The sequence below is a fragment of the Lipotes vexillifer genome, unplaced genomic scaffold (genome assembly GCF_000442215.2).
Source record: "Lipotes vexillifer unplaced genomic scaffold, Lipotes_vexillifer_v1.1 scaffold872, whole genome shotgun sequence".
Taxonomy (NCBI): domain Eukaryota; kingdom Metazoa; phylum Chordata; class Mammalia; order Artiodactyla; family Lipotidae; genus Lipotes; species Lipotes vexillifer.
Genome location: NW_006790064.1, coordinates 1,113,778 through 1,131,927, shown reverse-complemented (window position 1 = coordinate 1,131,927; position 18,150 = coordinate 1,113,778). Strand labels below are relative to the sequence as shown.

Below are 18,150 nucleotides of genomic sequence, written 5' to 3'. Positions count from 1 at the left end.
GCATTCCTGTCAGGAAAAGCACAGGTTGTACGGCAATTCAAAGTTTCAGGGAGTGCAAAGTTTCAGGGAGTGATGAAATTGAAATGGCATTACTTCAAGGTTTTTTTCTGACTGGAAATTCTCAGCAGGTAATGTCTACAAAACAGGAACTTATAGTCACAACTTTGATCAATGAAACAAAATCACTGAAAGAATATTTTGGCCCATGGAAATTCGTTTTCTACATTCTGTGCATCAAGGGCTTAATTTCACACAGTTGTTCATGTATATAAGAAAATTTTTCTCACAAGATAACTAATTATATGTGATGTATTATAGTATTTTCCTTTTTTTATTCTATCCTATTGTATTCGATTCTGTTATATAATAAAATAATAGTTATAACCCACAAAATTGATTTTATGATTTATTAATGCATCACAACTTGTAGTCTAAAAGCATTGCTCTAGTCTCTCGTGACAGAGCCAAGCTTCGACAGTCCATGATAGAGTCTATGTCCTTATTAGTGCCTTTCAAGGTACTTGGAGAGTTGATAGAGGTAGAATGCTAGCTGGTAGACCAGCTAGGCCCTTCACACACCCCGCGTATCATCCACCTTCAATCTGATTATCAGATCCTGACCTATTGTTGGAAGTCTCTGAGAATTCCATGGGATGAAGTGTTTGGAGCTGAGCAGGCACAAGTAGGAGGATCTCTGGGCTCTTGATACTCTGGGGCTAGTACCTGTCATCATTTCTTAAATATTTTCATTTGATTCCTAGGACAAACTAGATTGAAGATTTTAAATGCATTGTTTCCTAGGAGGGCTTAAAAAAATGAAATGCTCTCATTAGGCTTAAGATATACATGGTGTCTTTCTTCCCCATCTTTCTTTCCTTGTCCATAGAAAGACTGGCTTTGAGGCAATGGGCTTCTGAATTAGACATTCTTGGGTTTGAATTTTAACTCTACCTTTAGGATTCTCCACCCCACTTTTCTAATCCATAGAATGAGAGTAATGATATCAACTTCATAGTATTCTTGAAATTATTAACATGATCATTATGAAAAACTCAAGCACTGCATCTGATCTAGAGCTGGGACCTAACAAATATCACTTTCCTCCCCTTCCCTTGATTCTTTACCCCCAGAACACATATTATTTTCAAACAGCAGTGGGCACAATCCCTGAGCTAACAAGCAACCCACTGAGGACACCACAGATAATCAAGAATTTTTCTTTGGCAGAACCAGAACCCAAAGCTGGGGTGTTACAGTTAATTAAGAAAAATTTAACACAATGAATATAAACTACATTCCCCCCACAATCAAATTAAAGAGTCTGTAAAGCCAGTCAACCACCATGTTTATAAGACTATGGTAATTGAGAGGCTATCTTAACTTTCTCTTCAGTGAAAAAACTAAGAAGAAATAAGCATACTATGTAACCATGTCAATTATTTTTTCTCTGAGTCAGACACAACAAAGAGATTGTACCAGTGTCCAGTTTTGTATGGGGGACAGCAAAGTTTGAAAACAAAGGGGTCACCAAGCATAAACAGAGTAAGGACTCTCAAGTCTTAATTACCAACAGCACCAGCTACTCCATCCTCTCCCTTGTAATTTTAAAGCACAGTATCCCAACCTCCATCAGATGTCAATCTAAAACCTATTGTCATTATTTCTTTGTCCTTCTGATCTCTTCCTCTAGAGGAGCAAACTTCATCCTTCCTAGTACATCTACATTCCAAGGAAATGCCAACCACAGTAGATACTTAAAAATGTGGTTAATGTTTTTGGAAAGTTGCTAGGATAAGTAACTCAACTAAGCAAGAACTAATTAAGAAGAGTAATGCCAATAATTACCTAATCTGGTTTTCAACTGTCATAAAATACTTTACAGATATGATAATCCCCCACCAAGTCATTACCATCAGCAGTATTTCTAGTCTTTTTTCAGTACGAAGGACATCTGACAACTTTCAGGGTCATGCCAAAGTTTCCCCTCGTCTGTCCATCCACACCCTCCAACCACAATCACACAATAACACAAAATGTTCTCAGTAAATAATATTTAATTGTATATATATATATATATATATATATATGGTAGACTGTATCATATGTGACACATAACCAAGTCATCCTCCCTCCCTTTTCCTCCATATTTCCCACCCACCTGTCCTAACTTGATCTCATGGTTCTTTAACCTCCTCTACTTCAGAACCTTCAAATGACACACCGGCTCAGTCACCCACAAGCAGAACCTCACCTTTGACATCACTATCTTCAGAATGGTGCTCAAGAATAAAGACTCTGAAAGGCCTTACCAAGACTATACCTTTTTGTCCTAACTCTTCCACTCTCAAACTTACACTGAACATACCCAACATCCTATAGGGACCTGAAAGTCCCTCAAAGATACTCCCCACCACCATTTTTTCAGTTTATCATACCTTATCCTGCTTCCAGCTCAGCCTGGACTCTGTGGTTAGTCATTTCTGCGAATTATGGGCTTTATGATTTACACCAGGCTACTCCCACGGTCTTGCTCACTCTCACTGCCTTTCTCTGTTTTTGCCCTTGAGCTACAAAAAATTGCTTAAGAAATGAAATCATGTGAATTGGTATCAGTGTACTTTAATGCTTTCTAGTCCTAGGTGACCACTTCCTGATATTTCACCATCCTTTCGTTCATTAAGATCAACTACCTTAGAGACCTTCAAGATGGTGGAGGAATAAGACATGGAGATCACCTTCCTCCCCACAAATACATCAGAAATACATCTACATGTGGAAGAGCTCCTACAGAACACCTACTGAACGCTGGCAGAAGACCTCAGACCTCCCAAAAGGCAAGAAACTCCCCACGTACCTGGGTAGGGGAAAAGAAAAAAGAATAAACAGAGACAAAAGAATAGGGACGGGACCTGCACCAGTGGGAGGGAGCTGTGAAGGAGGAAAGGTCTCCACACACTAGGAAGCCCCTTCACGGGCTGAGACTGCGGGTGGCGGAGCGGGGAGGCTTCGGAGCCGCGGAAGAGAGCACAGCCACAGGGGCGCGGAGGGCAAAGCGGAGAGATTCCTGCACAGAGGATAGGTGCTGACCTGCACTCGCAGCCCGGGGTGGGCGGGGCTGCGAGCTGAGGCTCGGTCTTTGTTCGGAGCGCAGGGAGAGGACTGGGGTTGGCGGCGTGAACACAGCCTGCAGAGGGTTAGTGCACCATGGCTAGCCGGGAGGGAGTCCGGGGAAAAGTCTGGACCTGCCTAAGACGCAAGAGACCACTGTTTCTCGGGGCACGAGGAGAGGTGATTAAGAGCACCGCCTAAATTAGCTCCAGAGACTGGCATGAGCCAAGGCTACCAGCATGGACCCCAGAGACGGGCATGAGACACTAAGGCTGCTGCTGCTGCCACCACCAAGAAGCCTGAGTGCAAGCACAGGTCACTATCCACACCTCCCCTCCCAGGAGCCTGTGCAGCCCGCCACTACCAGGGTCCCATGATCCAGGGACAACTTTACTGGGAGAACACACAGTGCGCCTCAGGCTGTTGCAAAGTCACGCACTCCGGCCTCTGCCACTGTAAGCTCGTCCCGCATTCCGTACCCCTCCGTCCCCCTGGCCTGAGTGAGCCAGAGCCCCGAATCAGCTACTCCATTAACCCCGTCCTGTCTGAGCGAAGAACAGATGCCCTCAGGCGACCTACATGCAGAGGCGGGTCCAAATCCAAAGCTGAACCCCGGGAGCTGTGCAAACAAAGAAGAGAAAGGGAAATTTCTCCCAGCAGCCTCAGGAGCAGCAGATTAAATCTCCACAGTCAACTTGATGTACCCTGCATCTGTGGAATACCTGAATAGACAACGAATCATCCCAAAATTGAGGTGGTTGACTATGTGTGATTTTGTCTGTATAACTTTGCTTTTACCATTTGTCCTAGCGTTCTGTCTGTTGGTTTTTTGTTTTGTTTTGTTTTTGTTCTTGTTATTAGTAGAGTTTTTTAGCACTTGTTATCATTGGTGGATTTGTTTTTTGGTTTGGTTGCTCTCTTCTTTCTTTCTATCTTTTTTTTATAATTACTTAAAATTTTTTTTATTTTTAATAATTTTTTATTTTAATAACTTTATTTTATTTTATTTTATTTATTTATTTACCTACTTATTTTTTTTCTCCCTTTTCTTCTGAACCGTGTGGCTGACAGGGTCTTGGTGGTCCGGCCGGGTTTCAGGCCTGTACCTCTGAGGTGGGAGAGCCAAATTCAGGACGTTGGTCCATCAGAGACCTCCTGGCTCCATGTAACATCAAACAGCAAAAGTTCTCCCAGAGATCTCCATCTCAACATTGAGAACCAGCTCCACTCAATGACCAGCAAGCTACAGTGCTGGACACCCTGCGACAAACAACTAGCAAGACAGGAATACAACCATACCCATTAGCAGAGAGGCTGCCTAAAATCATAATAAGGTCACAGACACCCCAAAACACACCACCGGACGCAGTCCTACCCACCACAAAGACAAGATCCAGACTCATCCACCAGAACACAGGCACCAGTCCCCTCCACCAGGAAGCTAACACAACCTACTGAACCAACCTTAGATACGGGGGGCAGACACCAAAAACAACAGGAACTATGAACCTGCAGCCTGCGAAAAGGAGATCCCAAACAGTAAGATCCACAAAATGAGAGAGAGAGAAACACAGCAGATGAAGGAGCAAGGTAAAAACCCACCAGACCAAACAAATGAAGAGGAAATAGGCAGTCTTGCTGAAAAAGAATTCAGAGTAATGATAGTTAAGATGATCCAAAATCTTGGAAATAGAATGGAGAAAATTAAAGGAATATTTAACAAGGACCTAGAAGAACTAAAGAGCAAACAAACAATGATGAACAACACAAAAAATTAAATTAAAAATACTCTACAAGGAATCAATAGTAGAATAACTGAGGCAGAACAACGGAAATGTGACCTGGAAGATAAAATAGTGGAAACAATTACCACAGAGCAGAATAAAGAAAAAGAATGAAAAGAATCAAGGACTGTCTCAGAGACCTCCAGGACCACATTAAATGTACCACCATTCAAATTATAGGGATCCCAGAAGAAGAAGAGAAAAAGAAAGGGACTGAGAAAACACTTGAAGAGTCTATAGTTGAAAACTTCCCTAATAAGGGAAAGAAAATAGTCAATCAACTCCAGGAAGCACAGAGAGTCCCATACAGGATAAATACAAGGAGAAACATGCCAAGACACATATTAATCAAACTATCAAAAATTAAATACGAAGGAAAAATATTAAAAGCAGCAAGGAAAAACAACAAATAACATACAAGGAACTCCCCATAACATTAACAGCTGATCTTTCAGCAGAAACTCTGCAAGCCAGGAGGAGTAGCAGGACATATTTAAGTGATGAAAGGGGAAAACCTACAACCAAGATTACTCTACACATCAAGGATATCATTCAGATTTGATGGATAAATCAAAATCTTTACAGACAAGCAAAAGCTAAGAGAATTCAGCACCATCAAACCAGCTTTACAACAAATGCTAAAGGAACATCTCTAGGCAGGAAACACAAGAGAAGGAAAAAACCTACAATAACAAACCTAAAACAATTAAGAAAATGGTAATAGGAACATATATATCAATAACTACCTTAAATGTAAATGGATAAAATGCTCCAACCAAAGACATAGACTGGCTGAATGGATACAAAAACAAGACCCATATATATGCTGTCTACAAGAGACACACTTAAGACATAGGGACACATACAGACTGAAAGTAAGGGGATGGAAAAAGATACTCCATGCAAATGGAAATCAAGAGAAAGCTGGAGTAGCAATTCTCAGAAAAAATAGCTTTAAAATAAAGACTATTACAAGAGACAAAGGAGGACACTACATAATGATCAAGGGATCAATCCAAGAAGAAGATATAACAATTGTAAATATTTATGCACCCAACATAGGAGCACCTCAATACATAAGGCAAATGCTAACAGCCATAAAAGGGGAAATCGACAGTAACACAATCATAGTAGGGGACATTAACACCCCACTTTCACCAATGCACACATCATCCAAAAGGAAAATAAATAAGGAAACACAAGCTTTAAATGATATATTAAACAAGATGGACTTAATTGATATTTATAGGACATTCCATCCAAAAACAACAGAATACACTTTCTTTTCAAGTGCTCATGGAATGTTTTCCAGGATAGATCATATCTTGGGTCACAAATCAAGCCTTGGTAAAGTTAGGAAAATTGAAATCATATCAAGTATCTTTTCTGACCACAATGCTATGAGCCTAGGTATCAATTACAGGAAAAAGTCTGTAAAAAATACAAACACATGGAGGCTAAACAATACAGTTCTAAATAACCAAGAGATCACTGAAGAAATCAAAGAGAAAATTTAAAAATACCTAGAAACAAATGACAATGAAAACACGACGACCCAAAACCTATGGGATGCAGCAAAAGCAGTTCTAAGAGGGAAGTTTATAGCAATACAATCCTACCTCAAGAAACAAGAAACATCTCAAATAAACAACCTAACCTTACGGCTAAAGGAACTAGAGAAAGAACAAAAGATCCCAAAGTTAGCAGAAGGAAAGAAATCATAAAGATCAGATCAGAAATAAATGAAAAAGAAATGAAGGAAATGATAGCAAAGATCAATAAAACTAAAGGCTGGTTCTTTGAGAAGATAAAGAAAATTGATAAACCATTAGCCAGATTCTTCAAGAAAAAAAGGGAGAAGACTCATATCAATAGAATCAGAAATGAAAAAGGAGAAGTAACAACTGACACTGCAGAAATACAAAGGATCATGAGAGATTACAACAAACAAGTATATGGCAATAAAAGAGACAAAATGGAAGAGATGGACAAATTCTTAGAAAAGCACAACCTTCTGAGACTGAACCAGGAAGAAATAGAAAATATGAACCAATCACAAGCACTGAAATTGAGACTGTGATTAAAAATCTTCCAACAAACAAAAGCCCAGGACCAGATGGCTTCACAGGCGAATTCTATCAAACATTTAGAGAAGAGCTAACACCTCTCCTTCTCAAACTCTTCCAAAATATAGCAGAGGGAGGAACACTCCCAAACTCATTCTATGAGGCCACCATCACCCTGATACCAAAACCAGACAGAGGTGTCACAAAGAAAGAAAACTACAGACCAATATCATTGATGAACATAGATGATGCAAAAATCCTCAACCAAATACTAGCAAAAATAATTGAACAGCACATTAAAAAGGATCATACACCATGATCAAGTGGGCTTTATCACAGGAATGCAAGGATTCTTCAATATATGCAAATCAGTCAAGGTGATACACTATATTAACAAATTGAAGGAGAAAACCATATGGTCATCTCAATAGATGCAGAAAACGCTTTCAACAAAATTCAACACCCATTTATGATAAAAACTCTCCAGAAAGTAGGCATACAGGGAACTTACCTCAACATAATAGAGGCCATATATGACAAACCCACAGCCAACATGGTTCTCAATGGTGAAAAACTGAAAACATTTCCTCTAAGATCAGGAACAAGACAAGGTTGTCTACTCACACCACTATTACTCAACATAGTTTTGGAAGTTTTAGCCACAGCAATCAGAGAAAAAAAAGAAATAAAAGGAATCCAAATTGGAAAAGAAGAAGTAAAGCTGTCACTGTTTGCAGGTGACATGATACTATACATAGAGAACCCTAAAGGTGCTACCAGAAAACTACTAGAGCTAATCAATGAATCTGATAAAGTAGCAGGATACAAAAGTAATGCACAGAAATCTCTTGCATTCCTATACACTAATGCTGAAAAATCTGAAAGAGAAAGTAAGGAAACACTCCCATTTACCGCTGAAACAAAAAGAAAAAAATACCTAGGAATAAACCTACTTAAGGAGACACAAAACCTGTATGCAGAAAACTATAAGACAGTGATGAAAGAAATTAAAGATGATACAAACAGATGGAGAGATATACCATGTTCTTGGACTGGAAGAATCAACATTGTGAAAAGAACTCTACTACCCAAAGCAATCAATAGATTCAATGCAATCCCTATCAAACTACCACTGGCATTTTTCACAGAACTAGAACAAAAAATTGCACAATTTGTATGGAAACACAAAAGATCCCGAATAGCCAAAGCAATCTTAAGAAAGAAAAACGGAGCTGAAGGAATCAGGCTCCCTGACTTTAGGCTATACTACAAAGCTACAGTAATCAAGATAGTATGGTACTGGCACAAAAACAAATATAGATCAATGGAACAGGATACAAAGCCCAGAGATAAACCCACACATATATGGTCACCTTATCTTTGATAAAGAAGGCAAGAATATACAGAGGAGAAAAGACAGCCTCTTCAATAAGTGGTGCTGGGAAAACTGGACAGCTACATGTAAAAGAAGGAAATTAGAACACTCCCTAACACCATACACAAAAATAAACTCAAAATTGATTAAAGACCTAAGATGAAGGCCAGACACTACAAAACTGTTAGAGGAAAACATAGTCAGAACAATCTATGACATAAGTCACAGCAAGATCCTTTTTGACCCACCTCTTACAGAAATGGAAATGAAAACAAAAATAAACAAATGGGACCTAATGAAACTTAAAAGCTTTTGCACAGCAAAGGAAAACATAAACAAGATGAAAAGACAACCCTCAGAATGGGAGAAAATATTTGCAAATGAAGCAACTGACAAAGGATTAATCTCCAAAATTTACAAGCAGCTCATGCAGCTCAATATCAAAAAAAACAAACAACTCAATCCAAAAATGGGCAGAATACCTAAATAAACATTTCTCCAAAGAAGACATACAGATTGCCAACAAACCCATGAAAGGATGCTCAACATCACTAATTATTAGAGAAATGCAAATCAAAACTGCAATGAGGTATCACCTCACACCAGTCAGAATGGCCATCAACAAAAAGTCTACAAACAATAAATGCTGGAGAGGGTGTGGAGGAAAGGGAACCCTCTTGCACTGTTGGTGGGAATGTAAATTGATACAACCACTATGGAGAACAGTATGGAGGTTCCTTAAAATACTAAAAATAAAATGACCATGGGCTTCCCTGGTGGTGCAGTGGTTGAGAGTCCGCCTGCCGATGCAGGGGATACGGATTCGTGCCCCAGTCCAGGAGGATCCCACATGCCGTGGAGCGGCTGGGCCCATGGGCCATGGCCGCTGAGCCTGCGTGTCCGGGGCCTGTGCTCCGCAACGGGAGAGGCCACAGCAGTGAGAGGCCCGCGTACCACAAAAAAAAAAAAAAAAAAAAAAATGACCATACTGACCATACCACTACTGGGCATATACCCTGAGAAAAAAACATAATTCAACAAGTGTCATGTACCACAATGTTCTTTGCAACTCTGTTTACAATAGCCAGGACATGGAAGCAACCTAAGTGTCCATCAACAGATGAATGGATAAAGAAGATGTGGCACATATATACAATGGAATATTACTCAGCCATAAAAAGAAACGAAATTGAGTTATTTGTACTGAGGTGGATGGACCTAAAGCCTGTCCTACAGAGTGAAGTAAGTGAGGAAGAGAAAATTTATGCTAACAGATATATATGGAACCAAAAAAAAAAAAAAGGGTTCTGAAGAACCTAGGAGCAGGACAGGAATAAAGACGCAGATGTAGAAAATGGGCTTGAGGACACGGGGAGGGGGCGGGGTAAACTGGGACGAAGTGAGAGAGCGGCATGGACATATATACACGACCAAATGTAAAATAGATAGCTAGTCAGAGCAGCCGCATAGCACAGGGAGATCAGCTGGGTGCTTTGTGACCACCTAGAGGGGTGGGATAGGGAGGGTGGGAGGGAGGGAGACGCAAGAGGGAGGAAATATGGGGATATATGTATATGTATAGCTGATTCACTTTGTTATAAAGCAGAAACTAACACACCATTGTAAAGCAATTATGCTCCAATAAAAATGTTAAAGAAAAAAAACATAAAATGGTTGTCAAAAATGGAAAAAAATTAAAAGATCAACTACCTTTGCACTTTCAGAAACTGTTGTTCCAAATCCTCACAATTTCCCTCAAACACCCAGCTCTGTTGTTAGCCCTGATCACTCAGCCTGCTCTGTCCTCGTACTTTACTGTGATGACACCTAAACTCATCTCCCTTCATCCTCAAAATCTGTATCTTCCCCTTTTTCTCCTTTTACTTTGTTGATATTGAGAAATAATTACCCCAGCCTGATCGCATTTGCTAAATTTAAGCAATCAATAAAACTGATCACTTAACCTCAACTATGGAAGTACAAATTCATGCATGACTTATCTTCCTTTTGCTTTTAAGAGGTATTCTTAATTTTTGTTATTTTATTATTTCCCTTTATTTAACAATACTTTATATAGAATTTACTTTCAAGCACATTTTGAAAATGTGAACTTACTTGATTTTCATAATAATCATATGACTGTTTTCAGGACTTTAAAAGAAGTAAAAATGTTTGGGTTGGCTATAAGCTGGTGGAATGCAGAATGGATAAAAATGAAGCAGATACAATGAGAAAAGCTATAACAAGAGATCACATGGTACAGGAAAAACAGAGAATAAGCTCTATTCCTGATTTTCTATTTATCCATTCCAGCCCCAAGTAATAAATGTTGCTATTTCCTGCCCTGGCCATGTATTGACTTTTTTCCTGGGCTTCTGCAAGTACCAAATAAATGCTAATACCATTGCCATCCCCTCACACAGAGCTTTTATTTTGCTTATTTTTTTTTTATAAGGCTTCAGTTACTTGTGACATATGTTCTGTGTGTCTCTTTAAAAACAATGCATGTACAAATGGACAGAGTCAAGAAGACTAAAAATAAAAGTATTTCTGATGAAAAAAATATGTGGAATGTAGTAAAAAAATCATTGGAAAATATACTATTGACAACATTTAAAAATCAAGTTTTTGATTCTTTATTCATAATTCTTCTAGCTAAAACCCATATTGTGACACCACGCATGTGATACTTTTATTTGTGATTTATACACTCATCTATTGACTTCCTAAATTTTGCTTCCATAAAACCATAGTCATCATGATTTTATTCTCCAAAAACATCTTATAACATAAACTATGTATTTCCATGGAGAAGTTTCCCTTTTCTCTGTGCCGAGTTCCCTTTTTTAAAGTTGTCATAGCACCGTTTCTTCATGTTACATTATCTGGACATGGTAGCATTTATTTAATCAGGACTAATTCCATAAACATTTAGCAAACCATTTTAAGAAAATAAAGATGAAAACCTAATTTGAAGCAATTTTTTAAAATCTTTAAAAAATTGCCCAAAGCCAATATTTTTGAAGGGTACTTAGTGTAACTTGAAATCATTTTAAATTGTTGCAAATTGCTCAAATCATCCAAATCTTTACTATAGATATAACAACAACAGAAGTTACCTAACATGCAGAGGGGAGTATATTGGATAGATATTAATGAATGTCAAGAGTCTGGAGTCTATCCAATTGTGCATCTCTTATAAATCCTGTCCTAGTGCCTTATAGACAGTAGGTGGTTAATAAAGGTCTATTGAATTGAATATCCACTATCTCCTCATTTTCTGTCTTATCCTGAATCTTTTATTTACTCTGACCTTCCCACACACCACTTAGTACTTGGTGAATTTGTGCACATAGGTCATGGAAACACCTTGAGATGGATTTAAGAGCATTCTAATGGAGGTAACATCTGAACTGGTTTCTGAACAACAGATAGGGGCTACACACAGCCTTCAGTGACCAGGTCTTGCCTCCATCTCTCCCCCATCTCCCTGCCTTACAGGTTTAGCTCCAGATACATGAATTGCTGGCTGCTCCCAGTAGACATGATACTCATTCTAGCCTTGATGCCTTTGTTCATCTGGTCATCTCTTTCTGGAATGTATCCTCTATCCTTTGGTCTCCCAATTCACCTGGGAAAAATTCATCCATCCTTTAAGACTCAACTCAAGAGGCACCTTCCCTCCAGAGAAGGTTCTCTGAAGTCCTTCTCTGAGAGTTTGGCCCACCCCCTTCAGAAATAAAGTCAGGTATCCCACCGCTATGCTCCTATCATATCCTGGGCATACTCTTCATGGGATTTACCAGGCTGCTTCATAATTTTCTGTATGTATGTCTGCTTCTCCTGTTAGACTGAAAGTTTTGTGATAATGGAATGAATCTTAAACTTTTTGTATTCCTTGAACATAGCATGTTTCCAAACTCATAAGTGCTAACTTTAAAATGAATAGATGGAGAAAAGAAGGGAAGGAAGGATTTAAATAGTGAAGAAATCAGTCTGTTAGATAACTTTAGAAACAATATGAAAGACGGAGGTATTTTTCAGAACTCTTTCACTGCGAGTGATGGAATTACAACTCAAACTGGCTGAACAAGAGAAGAGAATCTATTGCTATATAACAGTGAAAGTCAAAGGATTAGATAGGATAATGCTAGACTCAGGTGCTCAAGCATCTTCAATAATCTTGTCTGTGCAGGCCAGGTCTGTGCTTTCCTCTGTGGCAGTCTACTCTCAGGCAAGCTTTCCCCAAGTCATGGCAAGACCTTGGGTTTCCATTTTACCAGTTTAGCAATCCCAGCAAGAAGCAAGAGCACCTCAATTCCCTTTGTTCCTGCACAACTGGCATTGTCTCATTGGTCAATCTTAATTCATTGGCTCCATCGTGAACCCATATTGGCTTGGGCAAGGGCACAGGTAGGAAGCAGGGAACAACACTGCTGTAGGATCACAAGCTCCCCGTCTTCAGCTCAGAATTGAAGTCACCCACCTTAATCACATGGACTGACAAGGGCAGAGGTGAGGATTTCCAAAGGAAGACCAGGGCTCTGTTTTAAGAAGAAGGAAGGGGAATTCCCTGGTGGTCCAGTGATTAGGACTACGCTTTCACTCACTAAGGTGCCGGTTGGACCCTTGGTCAGTGAACTAAGATACACATTGCTCCGGAGTGGCCAAAAAAAGAAAAAAAAAAGTAAGGTCGGTGCCAGGCAGGAGACAGATAGAAATAGCAGTTGTAGTAGAGCTTGGAAGGGGAGGTTAACAATGATGTTCAACTAAGTGCTCTTGGCGGGATGGGAAATCTTGGGATCTATCAATAGTAGCATGTTCAGTCATCTTCATTTTCTCCCTTCAGTGTAGAACCAGAAACGTTATACACAAACTATAGCTGTTAGGAAATGGGAGAGGTGGTAGTGTCAATGGCAAAGCTCTCAAGGCAAGCTAGGATAAAGCAGAGCCACACCACTCATTCTTGCTGGCCAATTAGCAAGGTCAGTTTTCAGCATGGAACAACGACCCCAGATTTTGCAGGCATAGTACATTGTATTAGTCAAGTCTCAAAGATACAATAAAAATTACAGGGTAGAATGGAATTTAGGAAGCTGAGCTCCTACTTTAGAGTTGACTTCATTGAGTTAGTGATTGCATTGGTTTATAGCTTGTACCTATAAAAGAGGCATTCGGGACATGTTAACACAAGAAGAAATTTGCTTATCATGATAGACTTCATAACACTGGCGCTCTTAAAATTTTCTGAAACTTACTATGGGGCTGTCATGAATTAAATAATGGAAAGAGGTACATTATAAAAGAAAAAAAAGTCTTTCTTATTCCTTCCTGAAAGCAAATGATTTTAATTTAACAAGTTCTAGGAGTCACATTATAGATAATTCTACAGATAGTGAGTTGATTCATGAAGTATCTCATCATTTTGGCTGCTACTGTAAATAAGCTGAAATTCTACTCTTCCTGGGTGTTTACTCATGTCTTTGGGTTGGGTCTGGGAATCATTACAGCTAATATTTTTCATTGTTTGAGGAGCTAGCTATTAATGCCCAAGGCAGAGAGTCATTTCTTAAATATTTTCCCATAAATGAATTGGGAAGAATTTTACTCTTATTCCTATTTTATGTGGGAAGTAATTGAAAGCAAAATTTCAAACAATGGATTTTAAAAATCTATTCCAAGATTCCCAAAGAATACAGATGCATCCCTCTTACAAAATTTCTAATGCTGAAAAATTTTAAAGATAAATTAACAGATGTTTCTTTGAAAATATATATGTATTTTTTCTCCTTACATAAGGACTCATCATAGACCGTTGCTGTTCATGTAAGTATCTTAATCAGGTCGGGTGCTATAACAAAATATCATACACTAGGTGACTGAAATAACAAGCACTTATTTCTCACGGTTCTGGAGGCTGGGAAGCAAGATCAAAGTGTCTGCAGATTCAGTATCTGGTGAGAATCCTCTTCCTGGTTTGCACATAGTGATAGTTGCCTTCTTGCTGTAGCCTCACATTACAGAGAGAAAGAGACAATAAGCTCTCCAGGTGTCTTTTCTTATAAAGGCACTAATCCCATCATAAGAACCCCACCCTGATGGCCTCATATAAACTGAATTACCTCCCAAATGCCCCATCTTCTTGTACTATCACAATGAAATATAGTGCTTCAGCATATGAATTTTGGAGGACCCAAACATCTAGTCTATAACATTAAGGTTGTAAAACACTTCTATTTTGTTTATTTAATAAATATTTATACAGCATTTAGTATGTGCTACTCTTCTACAAATGTTAACACATTTAATACTCATAACAACTCTGTGAGGCAGGCACTGTCATTAGCTCTCTTAAACAGAGGGAAAGCAAGAGCAGAGAGAGATTAAATAATTCCCTGTGGTCCCATGGCCATGTGGCAAGTAAGTGTGCAGCTGAGACTTCAACCCTGACTGCCTGACAAACTCTCAGCTGTTCCTGAGGCAGACCCACTCTCTCAGCTCCCCAATCCTTCTCACAGCAATCACAGAATATCACACACATCCCCGAGGTCCTCATCGATCCAGGAGGATCAACTTAAACCATCTGCTGTTTAATCCAAAAGGGATACTGGAACTGATGGTGAAAGTGAGAAGGCCTCAGTTACATAGAATCTGAAATGTAAGTACATTGATAGCTGATACTCGAGAGAATCAATCCCAGGAAACAGGCAAATTCAGACAACCTGGAGTGAAATATACTAGTAAGCTAGTGCTTATGAATGTCGAAAACCATATCTGTTTGCTGCTTGTATCAATAGTAAAGTCAGGAATCACTAGGTACTAGCTTTCTGATGTTTATGATCTTTTCTGTCCACGGACAAGCCTAGAAAAGGGGAATGGACCTCCTGAGCCCCGCACGGCCCCTTTCAACACACGAGTAACTGTCATGAGTGAAAACACAGCCTCCTTTAGAACAAAAAGAGGTGCTCTTATAATGACTAAATTCCAGAAATTCAAAGAGAGGGCAGATAAGAGATTACAACACTGTATCTTAAAATAAACAGTGAATTAACCTGTTCAATGGCCTACCCCCAGGCCCAGCCTGGTAAAAACAATGACAGTAAGTGTGATTTATTTGAGATCCTAAAACACTGAGAATTCGACAAAAGTTCTCCTAAAGTTGTGGTACAGTCCCTGTATTGGTCTATCCTTGACACTCACCTTCCGCGACCAGGAGTAGCCAGGCACCCACGGCCGCCCTCGCAGGCGGTAGCCCCGGGGGGGCGGCGACTCACTCCCCCGCACTCACTCCCCCTGCGGGGATTTAGGCGCAGAGACAACGCCCGACCCCCCTCCCCCAGGGCGCGGATTACGCGGGAGGCCCGCGGGGCCGCGCCCTCCTTCCGGACCCGGGAACGCCAAGTGCGTCGGGGAATTTCCCTGGCCTGCCAGCTCCTGTCGGGTCGGCATAAAAGGGCTTCGCCCGGCTCGGGGAGCCACAGAATCCGCTCCGCCAGCTCTCCAGCCCGCCTTCCCGCCGCAGGCAGCGACCCTCCGAGCTGAACCCCATGGCCCGCGCCGCGACCCCCGCCGCCGCCCGCCTCCTCCGCGCCGCGCTGCTACTTCTGGTCCTGGTGGCCGCCGGCCGGCGCGCAGCAGGTGCGACCCGGCGCCCGGCATCCTCAGGGCGGGACGGGGACGGGTGGGGGCCCATCCCGGGACAGCCCCCTGACCGAGTCTGTCCACCCCGCAGGGGCGCCTGTGGTCACCGAACTGCGCTGCCAGTGCCTGCAGACCTTGCAGGGGATTCACCTCAAGAACATCCAGAGCGTGAAGGTGACGCCCCCGGGACCCCACTGCGGCCAAACGGAAGTCGTGTAAGTGCCGCCCCTGTTGCTGTACTTGTCACCCCCACCGTCCCGACGACCCCACCCCGACCCCCAGCCCGACCTCACGTGGATTCTCCCTTCTCTCTGCAGAGCCACTCTCAAGACTGGTCAGGAAGTTTGTCTCAACCCTGAAGCTCCCATGGTTAAAAAAATCATCAACAAGATGCTAAAGAAGTAAGTCATGGATTTTATTCCCACTTGCAACTAGAGCCATTGGTCACAAATACTGGCATCTACCGCCTGAAAATATTATTAGAGAAACCTATGGTTTAGTTGCAGGACTGAAAATCATTATTATTTCCCCATTAAATTTGATCTGCTCTGTGTCAGAAGGGTATTTCCAGGGCTCTCTGTCCTGATCCCCGTGTCCATCCCTATTCAAATGAGTGTGGGTATGTTCCTAAAAGATAAAGTAGATTTAGCCAGGGATGGTAAAATGCTTCTGACCCATTAAAGAACAAACATTGTTTACCTCCATTCCTCAATGGAGGAATTCTACCTGAATGTGGAACCTCTGGTTTTGGGCAACATGGGCCTCTGAAGCTTACTAGTGAAGAGCAGGGACTTTTCAGTGAGACCTCCCTGAGGTCAAGTCTAGGATACCTGTGAAAGGTCTTTAACCCCTTTGAGCAGGAACCTTTTCTGAGTGCAGAGCTGGGCCAGGGTCTACATGCAGAAATCCCTTCAGCCTCAAGGGCCTGAAAGAGAAAAGCAGCTATCTTCAGCACCTGGAACACTAACCCTTTTCTCATCACAGGGGCAGCACCAACTGACCTAGAGAGAAGTAAGAAGCTCATAGGGCATTTCCTGAAGAGCTGTCTCTGCTCTGGTAGGAACTGAAAATGAAGAGAACAGCTGGCTTCTGGGGACACCAAGAAAGGATTTGATGTGCTGGACTATTTTTTATGAGTTCTATTTATTTATATGTGTATTTATTTATTTTTATAGCTCATATTTTAATATTTTATATGTTTGTATTTAAAGATTTCAGTGTGTTTAATCAAACTTAACTCAGTCCTGATTGTTATTTAATATGAGGATGATGGGTTCTAAATGTCTCATTAAACTGATATTGGGAGACCATAAAGTGCCAGGCACTGTGATAGAGGTGGAGGGGGTGGGTGGGAGAGGGGATTCACGCAATTGGACAGTGAGATCACTATTAGAATCAGGGAAAGTGTGTGCACATCTATGTTTGTACTTGTTTAAAACAATGTCAGTTATTATTTATTGAAATTATCTCACTTTATGTGGTCAACATTTTTATGTTGACGCTTCCTTTGGACATTTTATGTCTTTCTTGTAGGGCATAATGCCTTGTTTAATGTTCATTATGTAGTGCTTCTCTTTGTTTTGGAACAGAGAAGTTAAAACTATTGTTACATTTTTTAAATGCCACGAAAATAAAGGTTTTTCAAAAAAATAACATGCTTAGGTTTTGTTTTATTCATCTTGATCTTTGGTTCCTCCCGGGTGCCCCCAAGGTATTATACAGTTAGACTTAGGTTCTACCTAACTTTATGCCTGCTTCTGGCTGTTACTTCCCTTCCTTTTCTGTTACTCAGGAAAGAGTATTTGGCACTCTACCCTCCCCAACCACCTTGAGAATCCTAGTTTTATATAAAATATTGCTGTTTTTCACACTGACCAATTTGTTACTCCAAACTAGTTCTTCATAAACTGTTGAATTTTTATCAATATTTCAACAAGAGCTCCTATTAAATGGCTTTGGTAGTGGTTATTCAAACAATTATGCAATTCTTTTCCTTTTAATGAAGCTGGGAGCAAAGGATAGAAAAATGGATTCTTCCTAAGAACTCAAACAATTTGTGCTATTTAACAATAATAATGACCAATGGAGATAAATACATACTGTACAATAAAATACATGACAAAAATAACAAATGAGGGCTTCCCTGGTGGCGCAGTGCTTGAGAGTCCGCCTGCCG

The 18,150-nt window shown here is 40.6% G+C and overlaps 1 protein-coding gene across 1 annotated transcript in view; it reads left to right on the top strand.

Annotated features, from left to right (window-relative positions):
• Positions 1–15,880: 15,880 nt before the first annotated feature.
• Positions 15,881–18,150, top strand: part of LOC103071675 (growth-regulated protein homolog gamma-like) — a 10,913-nt gene continuing 8,643 nt past the window's right edge. The window contains exons 1-3 of the mRNA XM_007463218.1: positions 15,881–15,971; positions 16,066–16,189; positions 16,292–16,375. Of these exons, the coding sequence (XP_007463280.1) occupies positions 15,881–15,971; positions 16,066–16,189; positions 16,292–16,375 (299 nt within the window). The remainder of the gene's footprint in view (positions 15,972–16,065; positions 16,190–16,291; positions 16,376–18,150) is intronic.